At 33.4% G+C, this 12,098-nt stretch overlaps 1 protein-coding gene across 2 annotated transcripts in view; it reads left to right on the top strand.

Annotated features, from left to right (window-relative positions):
• Positions 1–12,098, top strand: part of LOC106883780 (glutamate receptor ionotropic, kainate 2) — a 276,968-nt gene that overhangs the window by 193,334 nt on the left and 71,536 nt on the right. For both annotated transcript variants that reach the window (XM_014934910.2, XM_014934911.2), the window contains exons 4-6: positions 5,801–5,982; positions 6,804–6,857; positions 9,680–9,922. In XM_014934910.2, the coding sequence (XP_014790396.1) occupies positions 5,801–5,982; positions 6,804–6,857; positions 9,680–9,922 (479 nt within the window). The remainder of the gene's footprint in view (positions 1–5,800; positions 5,983–6,803; positions 6,858–9,679; positions 9,923–12,098) is intronic.

Here is a 12,098-nt window from a genome sequence, read left to right as displayed (position 1 = left end):
ACCAGCAAATGATAACGTTTCCCTAAAAGAAATGGAAAAACTTTCAAAATACAAAGGCCTGGAAATAGAGGTAACTCGAATGTGGAATCTAAAAGCAGAAGCAATTCCTATCATAGTAGGTATAATAAAAAAATATTCAGACAAATACATAACAAATACATAACAAAAACACCAGGACTTACAAATATATATAACATACAGAAAATTGCACTACTGGGCACTGCACACATCCTACGCAAAACACTTTCAATACAGTAACCATAAGAGCATCACAGCAAACCACAGCACATACCCAAGGCACACAGAGATGCGCTCGGTAGTGAAGTGGAAGCACGTTATAAAAATTAAAGTACTGAACAATAATAATAATAATGATGATGATGATGATGATGATGATGATGATGATGATGACGATGATGATGATGATGATGATGGATAATTACAGACTAAAACTAAATAAAATAATTCGGAACAATATTTATGAAATATAGGGATTGAAATCAAGAAGAAAATATGAACAATATTAAATTTTAAAAATAGAAATTTGAAGATATAAGTAAATTTTTTTAAAGATTCATAGAAAATATGCAATACAATGAAAACAAAATCAACATAAATCAATAAAACAGTCTTTCAAAATGAGAACGGCGATCCATCAAGATTCCAAGATATAGGTATTAGATAGCTTTGGTACAAAAAACAGGAAATTCTTATATTTATAGAGACAGAGTTTACAAAATATAGAGTTTGACATCGACTGGAAATTCAAAAAATTAGTAAATAACGAATATGTTATAATATGGGATATGATTAATCTAATCCAATATTGTAGATTAGGAAATATAAAATTGTATTAGGTATGTATATGGAAAAACAATATTAGTATGCATTGATAAAATATTTTATAAAATACATAATAATAGTTATAATACATGTAGATACACGCAAAAATGTTTTTATATCTAAATATTGTATAAACGTTATTAGTATCTAAATAATTTCCAAATCTAAATTATCATTTAATGAAGAAGGTAGAATTGACTTTATAAATAACTAAATGCAATTATTATGGTTGCAAATAATTATTATTAGTAAGAAGTGAAACAACAATAACCAAAATCCCTGATTATCTTCCCCTATCTAGAACTCCATTTTATACACCGGAGCGAAGACATGTTTCGATACAGGTAGAGAAATTTGAAAAGAAATACGAAACCGGTTATTTCTCCAAATACAATGTTTCTATACTGAAAATTTTCTAACAAATTTTCTAACATAACGATTTAAATATATACTTTAACCACGTAACACAAGCCTTCTGTAGTTTTTTCACTCTTGTTTATCTTTTATATATATATATATATATATATATATATATGCATATATATATATATATGGAGTGTTTATCACCTAACTGACACCAACTAATTGTAGAAATATGTATTAATTAAAGTAGAAATTTAATGAAAGTAGAAAACATTCCGTCCAAATGCTTCCATGCCCGATATTTTGTCTTCCGTAGCAACTATTATACATATTTTCAGTAAGGTTCGCTGCTCTTTCTACATTGTACTGGTTCCCATTGTAATAGTTGACGTACAAGTTCATCCTTTCTTTGTCAAAAAACTCGTACAAACTAAAGTCTGCATCGTTTGATGATTTCTGTTCGTCGTGATATATTTGCATGTTCGGTATATTTTGTTCACAACTAGCGTTCGCTGCTTTCCTTGTCTTCCATCTAGTGTACTTTATATTACTTTAGTGTGTATTCAGATTCATATATCATTACGCTTTAAACAGTATCACTAAAAAACTGTATTTTAATGTCATTAGATAAGTTTGCCTCCTATTATTTATTAAGTTCTTACTGTGCTGTGACTCCGCGAGTTTTCTATCCTGCTCTGAGATATTTGAAATAATTTACAAATTTCAATTTTGCACCATTTTATGATATACTATATTCTTTTGGCTGATTGATAGCCATAACGCTAGTCTTGTTGCCATTGACACCAGTCCAATCTATATTGCAGCGTCCTCAACCCCTTCACGTATTAGTTAAATTACTTGATAATATTAGAAGTATGAGTAATGTCAACTGCATAATCTGTATCAATTATAATAGCTGTAGAATACCCTGTTTCTGCATTTAATGTGGCAATTGGTATTGGGTTACCCAAGGTCACAATGAGCAGGAAAGATGCAAAAGTGGAGTGTCACCTTATAATATTGCAGCCAGGATCTCAATGAAATCTGTATCACATCAGAATAATAGTATCTTTGCGGACATTGTTGATAGCACCTCTGATGGTGTTTAGGATACCATATGCGTTGAGAATCTGCATCAATTGACTTGGTACATTGAATTGAAAGTTTTGTTAAACTCTACAACTGATATAATGGCTTTTATGTTCTAACGTTTGCTGCATTCAGTAAACGTTCCTGTTGCAAGAATCTGCTATGATGGTTGATATTTCTGGGCGAAAAACATTTTGAATGATTCTTAGTAATAGATGTATATAGATACATATTCATAGAAATAGGATTTTGTTTTAGCTTTTAGTTGCAACAACCAATAAGCTGATGCTTCTGTATTGATTTCATTTGGGATTAGTACTAGAGAATTTTTTTTTACCAAAATATCTGATTTCTAATAAAGCAACATTAGAAAATACAAAACAAATAGATGAAACCCCAAACCGGCAAACAAGAAGTAGCTAGATTATTTTCAAGATAAAATCATGATAAAACAAAATGGTTCAGAAATCCAATGACCTTCTCTCAGATGGACAACTGTGAATATAATAATAGGAAGAAAGAAAACCATAAGATGAAAATGAAAGAATAAAAGGCTTTTTATAATCTCTTTGAACTGCCACCGAGCATTATAGAACAGCCTATAATTAAAGGGAAATAAACGTTGCCTATAGATGCAATGGACTCCACCAAAGAAGTAATAAGTAATTGTACCTAGTCATTTTCAAATGGTAAGGCACCAAGCTCTGACAGTATACCAGTAAAAAACATACACTTGGAAAACAGAAGTACTCTCAGAGCAATTATTCGAAGTGTGTTATAAAATCCCACCTCATTTATATATATCCTTACGCGCACTAACAATTAAGCGCTCACAAACGCACTCACACTTGGATGGAGTCGTAATAGAAATGGAAGTTTAACAGATAAATCTCTTTATACACTCAAAGTCCAAAACGTAGTTGCCAATGAGTTTCCGAAAGCTTTCAAAAGTTATTTTAATAGATCTTTGTGACTGATGAAACCGATTCAAATACGCGCGCACGCAGACACACACACACACACACACACACACACACACACACACACACACACACACACACACACACACTCTCTCTCTCTCTCTCTCTCTCCCTATATCTCATACATATTCATTTATAAATATTTGATGTGTATGAAAACATCAGGACATTAGTAAACGAGATGGCAACATTAAATTCGCTTTTGCATGTGTATATTCCTAATTATGTATTAGAATTTATATGCATTTTCAGAGTCAAAAACTCTGGAGACGAGGATAGAAAGGTAAAATTATGTAGTTCATGACTGCCTCATAGGAACTTAGACCGAATAAATAAATTCTGCTGGCGTTGTTATGTATCCCTAAGTCGGCAATGATGGGCAGACTTTTATAATCAAAGACATTCCAGTTATATTTAAAGACCGTATCCAGATCTATATTAACTTATTTGTCTTGTATTTTTCAGAACAGTAGAGTAATGTTATGAGTGATTTGATTGGTTTTCTAGCGACCATCGAGAAACTGTTGTAATTTTAGTTTTATTAAGCTGTACAAGATAAGTTTCAAAGTTCTTTTGAAGTGTCTCCAATTATCTGTTGTTTATATTTGTTATTTTTCATCATTCAGTATCCTAGAAATAAGTAATCGAAAACATTAATACAGAATTTATGCTAAATTAATGTGTCTCTGCTTTCTGGATTAGGCAAGCTTCGACATAGGTTGTTCCTGGAGTTTTGCTGCGTTACGAGGTCATTGTAATCGTGTGAGTAAACACGTGACTTGGTTCTCTGTTCATCCAGTCTTGCACCAGAGGTTACAGAACCCCATTTTTTGTCGTGCTGTCTTGTTGCTCTACAACGTGGGTTGCTGTAACCGGATAGCTGGTACGTGGCGTCAAGGCATCTGGCCGTGCCTTCAGCAAGATTTTTCGCTACAAATTGAATGCTTCAGCTTGTTCTGAGAATGCTGATTTCAGAGTTATTAGTTAACACAAACTTACACAAACTCCAGCACACTCACAGTTCTGAGCTCATACGCAAGCATAAATTCTGGCATATACCATTCGGAGACGATTAAACTATGGTCGTTTTCTCACTTACAAGTCTATAATTCTTCAATACCCTTGTTTATAAACTATTCAGTGAGTGATATTCTGCAATTCTTAGCATTGTGCACCAGAGTAGAAAGTTTGATAATTTAAGTTGGTTTGATGTTATTTGAAATCAGAATCTGGTATAATTAACTCCGATGATGTATACTATTTACTGCATCCTACTAATATTTGTTTCAACCTCGACTCACCTATAGATAATTATAATATAACCCTGATCTAGACAGATCTGTATTTGTTCTTTATTTCATGAACGTAGACTGTCATTTGCATGGAATACCACCCGTCTGAATCGATTTATTCCTTAGCCTTTAAACGAAAACGTTTTTCAATCACAAAAAATATACTGTAAAAATAACAACTAAAAAGCAGGACAAAAGATATTTTATAGGAAATTTATTTAGTTAAGTTCTGTTATTCTGTTATGCGGCCGATTCAATAATGTTTCCACAAAAAGAAAAGTTGAGTGATTGAGAAAAAAACTATCTCGTCGCTTCGTAGACTAATGAATGTGTTTCGGATATTTACACGATAAAACATCTAACTTTAAACTTCAACTATTGATGTTAAATAAATTCTAAATTGTTGTTTGATGTTCAGAATGACTTTCGTGTGAATCTTACGGTTATAGCAACTGAGTGTTCTGCTGTGAAGACTTATATATGGATGACCGCAAGTGATACATATGTAAGTTAGCTCAATTACGCAATTCGACAAGAAAGAAGCCTCGTTTGTGAATGATTCACACATTTATTTTTTGCTTTTAGTTTTAGGAAAACATATTGTTTGGTTAAATCTTACAACTATTTGTGATGTTAGATTAAGAATTCATTTGAATTAGGGCGACTCACTACTTAGTGTTATGTAGCTGCCTGAGAGGACTTCAGGTAATATGGTCGGCAATGATATGTTTGTAAACACTGTTGAAATAATTCGGTGATGCTATAATTCATTTTGCTATGAAACCCCGTTGCACGTTCTGTCATGTATGTTTCAACTCAAACTAATACGATACATGTGGCTATCTCATCTTTATAGCAGACATATTGTCCTCAGTATTTTGGATATGACATTTATCAACCCCGTCAGTCGGTTGAATAACTACAATGAAACTCTCCCATAATCTGATCCTACCCTTATATTTATGGAAATAATTAATAATTCTGGTAATTTAAATGAAAAGCCGCGCAAAGTTAACCTTGTATGTAGTTAACAACTTTTGTTCCATTACACTAATGAATTTTGAATGCTCATTTGCGTTTTATCACACATTACAACTTTACAAATGACAATTACTGCTTATTGTGATAAGTTTTTATGATCACAACAAAATTGTTGTGTTCAATTAAATTATAATTGTATTTAATTACACTGAATAATGTTCATTATTATTATTGATCTTCTTTTACTTGTAGGCTTCCTTTTGGTTGAGAAACTTATTCATATTTACCAACTGGATGTAAAGGCTGCCAAAATCACGTCAGACAAACGCAGCATACCTGAGATAATACGCTACCTGAAGATTACTCGTTCTCAGTTCTTTAATCAATATATTGTCATCTGTGACTCTGTCACTGTTACACGAATACTTAAACAGGTAAAGAACACACTGTTATTCCTAATTTCACCACAACACTCTTTGCGAAATTTATGTTAAAAATTTGTTATATTTCTCTTCACATGACACTCATATTCACCGAGTCGATGGGAAGCCAAGTGTTTTTCATTACTGTGGGTCTTTAACAATATTTGATTTTCAAAGGGCAATTTCATTTATTCGAACATAAATACCGAAAGGAAAATACCATCATTAATGAAAGATATTATGTAACTATCGACTGATTTCTTTCGATGGATTCATATCTCCACTGTAGTCGAGAAAAGACAACGCCAAACTACCACGTTCATCTAAATCTATAGTGGAAATCTAACAAGCTATTGTTAGAGGTTATCATTTCGCAGTAATATTTTCTCTAAATACGTATCTTATGCCATTTTTTTCATTTCACTATCTATTTATTATAACCCGCAGGGAAGATTCAGTTTCGGTAAAATGACAAAAGATCTTTCCTAATCAAAATTACAATAATTTTTGTCTTAAACTTCCAACTAAAATTACAAATCACATAATATTTTATATGAATTAGTTAATGTACACATTAAATATATAATTTCATCAAGGGAAAATATTACCTGGAAAGGTATAAATGCTGAAGTTGCTATTTAAACATTTTATAAATTTTTAGGTAGTACTTTTAAATGTAAAACTACATAAAACATGCAATATACCGTCTCCACATTACTTTGTTATGAAATATGGACACGTTTTTGAATGTGAATTTTTAACGCAAATATTATTGCTAGTTGCTCGTTTTACTGTATTACTGAGAGTTTATTTTGTTTTCCAACTCATTTCAGGCTCTATTGCTAAGTATGATGTCGTATCCATATAACTGGTTAGTAGTCAACATGGTAAGTACTAATTATTTCTGATACAAATGCATGGCATTGTTATCCCAAAGGAATCAAGCTCAACCCATACTCTGAGTATACCTTAAATTTTATATCAGCATAGTTATTCCATATGTTTAAAATATTTTCCTGTCTTATACGATATAAAGAAACACCTCTTAAAACACCTAGATACAATAGCAATGTAGAGGGTGGTCCAGAAGTCACACATCAATTAGTTCAATATGCTCCTGACTTGTTAAAAACATGCTTCAGTTTTTCTAAAATTGAATAAGTATAATAATGAGGAACACAGACACGTACTTGTGCATGGTGAACAAAATGAATAATAATAATGATTTCAAATTTTGGCACAAAATCAGCAAGTTCACGGAAGGAGCTAAATCAATTACATCGGCCTCAGTATCCGATTGGTAACCTATTTTATCGACCGCGAAAGGATGAAAGGTAAAGTCGACCTCGGTGGAATTTGAACTCAGAATATAATAATAATAATAATAATAATAATAATAATAATAATAATAATTATGATAATAATCCTTTCTACTGGAGGTATAAGGCCTCAAATTTGAGCGGGAGGGGACCAGTTGATTACATTGACCCCAATATTTCATTGGAACTTAATTTATCAACCCTGAAAAGATGAAAGCCAAAGCCGATCTCGGTGGAATTTGTATCCAGGATGTAGCGAGAGACGAAATACCGCTAAGCATTTCGCCCGGGGTGCTAACGATTCTGCCAGTTCGCCGCCTTAATAATAACAATAGCAATAATAATAATAATAATAATAATAATAATGATAATAATAATAATAATAATAATAATAATAATAATAATAATAGCGTAATATGGTGCGAGAGTTTTGGCCCGCCCTGAATAGTAGGGTTTACATCTAATTATTCGTACTCACCACGGTAAGCTGGTGAAACAGAGATCACATGTACTGTGTTCTTACAATCAATCCTGCCCTACCTTCATCTGCAATTCATAGTGATTCTTCTTATGAACAAGTGGAATGTACTAAAAAGGAATTATCTTCACTATGAACACAATGGAAGCTTGCTGATATTTCACACACAGCAAGAAAACCTAGTAAGAAATGAATCTCCTTCAGTGTTGACTATGAATATTTTAGTAAATCTATGAAATGAAATAACGTGATTATTAATAGACGTGATCATTAATAGTGGTCCAGCACTTTATAAATACAGTTACTCTGTCCTAAATTTCAATCAGTGGGATTGAACTCGCGATTTTATGAATATGGGTTGAACTTTTTATTCATTCGTGCAGGCCACGACTTTTATACGGGACTATTCGGTAATTTAATAAAACGACTCAAATCTACTAAAAGAAAGAAGAGAAAAAACAATGAATTTTAATAAATACTTCTGTCGGTGTTTCCGATGAGCTTTAGTATAAGTTTAATCCATATACCCGCCTTCAGCATCGATGACTGCTTCAGCGTGGGACCGGTGACATGCCTGCATCAAATGGCCTTTATTCATTTCGAACAACACTTGGACAATAGCAGCCTTCAGGGAAACTTTTGTATTGCGAGGATAGTGATTAGTCTCGTTTTCAACATCGTTCCAAACGTAGTAGTCAATGAGATTTAAATCTGGCAAGTTTGAAGGCCACATGTTTGGTGTTACTTGATCGTAAAGGTTTTCTGACATTCACTCTTGGATTCGGTGAGCTTTGTGAGAATGTGCTGAATCTTCCTAAAACACGGACTTCCACTGTACTTCATCCATCAAATGTTTAACAACTGTCTCCAGCACCTCAACGAATCCAGCAGTATTAATTCTAAAACCCTGTTTTAGAGTGAATACTGTTGGCGACCACTCCTAAAAATATCAAAGGTTTCAGTAACTGTCTTTGCACTCTAGGGACGAAAGAACGATCTGCGCATAACCATTTATCATTTCTCTCGTCAAGACTTTTGGTCCTGGTCGAAATTTTTTGCAAGAGAAAAGAACCATAACATGTCCTTTCGTGAGGGTTTCTAATCTTGTTAAGTAACTGCTTAGCACGGATCAGATGGTTTTCCTGTGCCCTTGCAAATCTGATTTGGCCTCTCTTCAATACATAAAATCTGTATTGAATGTCCTTGTGCACCACAGTTCTGATAGTCCACTCCAACACCTGATGTTGCTTAGAGGCTGCATAACTGCATGTCATTTGATTTCTTGTCTTAGCTTTTTATCTGCCATACATCGGTATATTTCCCCCATGAAACTTTTTAATTGGTTTGAAGAGAGCAATGTACTGATAATTTCGTGTCCCCATATAACACACGAACCTTCTACATTGTAATAAACAACTGATTCTGTCCTCCGTCACTAAAACTTGCATTTCAATTGGTAAAAATTTAGGTCATACCTACTTGTATAGCCTCAGGTCACTCCTAATCAAGTAGACAGCCCTATGTTTAAAAGCATTTTAGCCATGGCTAAGCAATCCAAACGGTAGAAAGAACAATATATAATTTATCCTTCCCTCTTATACAGTTGAGATTTGAAAGAAATTTATTTCTATATCTATTTAGGGACCCAATCTAGTATACATTTCTAGTGAATTGTAACGAAACATTGAAACCCGTACTTATAAACCATAGAGAAATCTAAAAGCATTAGTTATTGTATCATAAAATTCGAAGTAATGTGCATCAATATTATGTACACAACTTCAGAACATTCATACAGCAGTCGAAAATGAACACCAATAACTGATTATTAAATATTCAGTTCAGAATTATTGATTACGCTAAATTTTTCATTTGCACCACTTTTTGTAATTGTTTTCATTTACTTTTCTAGGGACTGGAGGAAGTAGATTTGGATGATCTAATTCCGGCGCATCCTAATGTAACATTGCTTCAGCTCATGGTAGACCAAAATTCGTCCCAATGTACAGAAACTATGTTAACTGATAAAAACCTGTCCTTAGCTGATGCAATACTTCACGATGCTTTTCTTTTATCGATGGAATTAATGGACTCAACAAATGAGAACTCAACAAAAGTCGAATCTAACTCTACATTAGGGTTACCAATACAAACGGTGAGAAACTTTATCATTATTTGTTACTGTAAATATTGTTTTTCTCTTTACCGTTGGTTTGAGCAAACGACTCAATCTATGCGTATGTAAGCTATAAAATTCATACTTATTAAAAGAAAAAAGCATAAAACGAAAACAAAACAAAAACATTAAAAACACAGTATAATTAAAATCACAAAGAGATGTGCAGTAACTATATCTGAAAATCGCAAGTGGATACTTTTACTTATTCAATTTAAAAGTTATTCTCATACAGATATAAATGAATTAATCGTCTCGTACGAATTGCCTGTTTTATCATAGTAATCGGAAACAAGATGAAGACATCTTTGACATTTAGAGGCTCCTTTGGTCTGGTGGGGTCAATGCAGTGGCTATGCAGATTGTGCTTCCTTAGGATGGCGGGCGGAATATCCAACTGGGTAACTGTACTGTGTAAAATATTCTTTCGTCCCCTTTCAGTATAAAAGAGACCGATAAAATAAGTACTAGGTTTGCAAAGAATGAGTCGTTTTGTTCGACTAGTGGCGGTGATCCAGCATGGCCGCTGTCAAATGATTGAAACAAATAAGAGAATAAAAGAATAAAGGTTTTTCTTACCCACATAAGAACATTCACTTTACTATTTTTCTCTGAGAACAAAAAGACTACTCGCAGCTTCAGGTCGATCAACTTTTCTATGATTCCAAGGTGTCACTTCGCAATCATATCTGCAGCTCTCATTGTTCGAACCCTCTTATTATTAATTACTGATCAAACACACCTCATCACAGATGGCGAATCAATCCGAACATATATATCGCGCAACCTTCTTGTTTAAGTTATGATCTATAGCACAGCAGCCAGTTTGTTTACATTAATATGATTGTAATCATCATTCTTCTTAAACCAAGCTGCATCTTCCACCTCAGCATCACCTATTTCTAGGACAACTCTGAAAACTATTCTACTAGTATCACACTATACAATGCCCTTCTCGATTTGAAAAATAAATACCAATTTCCTTTCCGCAATAATCTTCATCATTGCAACTGTTGACTTTCCAAATTCCTTTCCTCATCTTACTCCAGTTGCTCTCTCCCTTATATAATTCCATGCAGTCTGGATCCACCCAGTGATAGGTAAGTGGCCTACCAGTCGTACCAACTACTTATATCTTCAGGTCAGGCGCTGTTTCTGTCCTTCAGGTTTTCTTTATAAACGCCAGGGAAGCAAATCAAGCTTTCCTTAGCCACAATTCCAATACTGTCCTTTATCATAGACTATGGCAGTTTGTTAACCATATACTTAACTATAGTGTTATGTCCACAACCTAAACAAGTTATAATATAAATTAGATTCTCAGTAGCACAAGTGAAGTTGGTTTTAATTGTGAACTTATCTTCTTGGTTGAATAGGAATTCCGAACCTTCCAGTAGGTTGAGACATGTTCCACAGTTTGGGCGTCCACATTTTGAACCGTTGGTTTTGTGGTTGTTGTGTAAAGCTTCGCATTTGTTAGAAGAAATTTCAGCGAGTTGTGTTGGTTTTTGCATTTGATGAATTTATGTGTTTTCAAAAAGTTGTTTATTTTTGGATCCCTAGTGAACATCGGTAGGTTTTCTACAATAGTGTTGTATGCCCCATTGTTTTTAGGGTTGTCAGTTGAAATATACGGTAGTGTTTTAAGATGAGGGACGGTGTTACGTTTTGTTGCCTTTGGTGTTTTAATGCCTAATTTCTTTGCACGCTTAAGTTCATAGTCTATAAGCAAGAGTGGATATTGTCTTTAGTTAGTGTTGTTCTGAGGTCTTGAAGACGGAGGTCCCGAGTATTTCTATCAGATTCTATTGTGCAAATATTCCTTGCTGAATTAAAGGCGATATTTCTTTTTATGTTTTTCGCTTCCGGTGGCATGAGCTAAACAGGAGATATTACTTCGAGTCCGTTGGGTTATGAAAAATATCAGTTACAATTTGGTTGTTGACTATATCTATCTATCTATCTATCTATCTATCTATCTATCTATCTATCTATCTATCTATCTATCTATCTATCTATCTATCTATCTATCTATGTATCTATCTATCTATGTATCTATCTATCTATGTATCTATCTATCTATGTATCTATCTATCTATCTATCTATCTATCTATCTATCTATCTATCTATCTATCTATATACATACATACATAC

Source organism: Octopus bimaculoides, chromosome 13 (assembly GCF_001194135.2).
Source record: "Octopus bimaculoides isolate UCB-OBI-ISO-001 chromosome 13, ASM119413v2, whole genome shotgun sequence".
In the NCBI taxonomy this organism is placed as follows: domain Eukaryota; kingdom Metazoa; phylum Mollusca; class Cephalopoda; order Octopoda; family Octopodidae; genus Octopus; species Octopus bimaculoides.
This window is presented reverse-complemented; position numbering and strand designations above follow the sequence as displayed.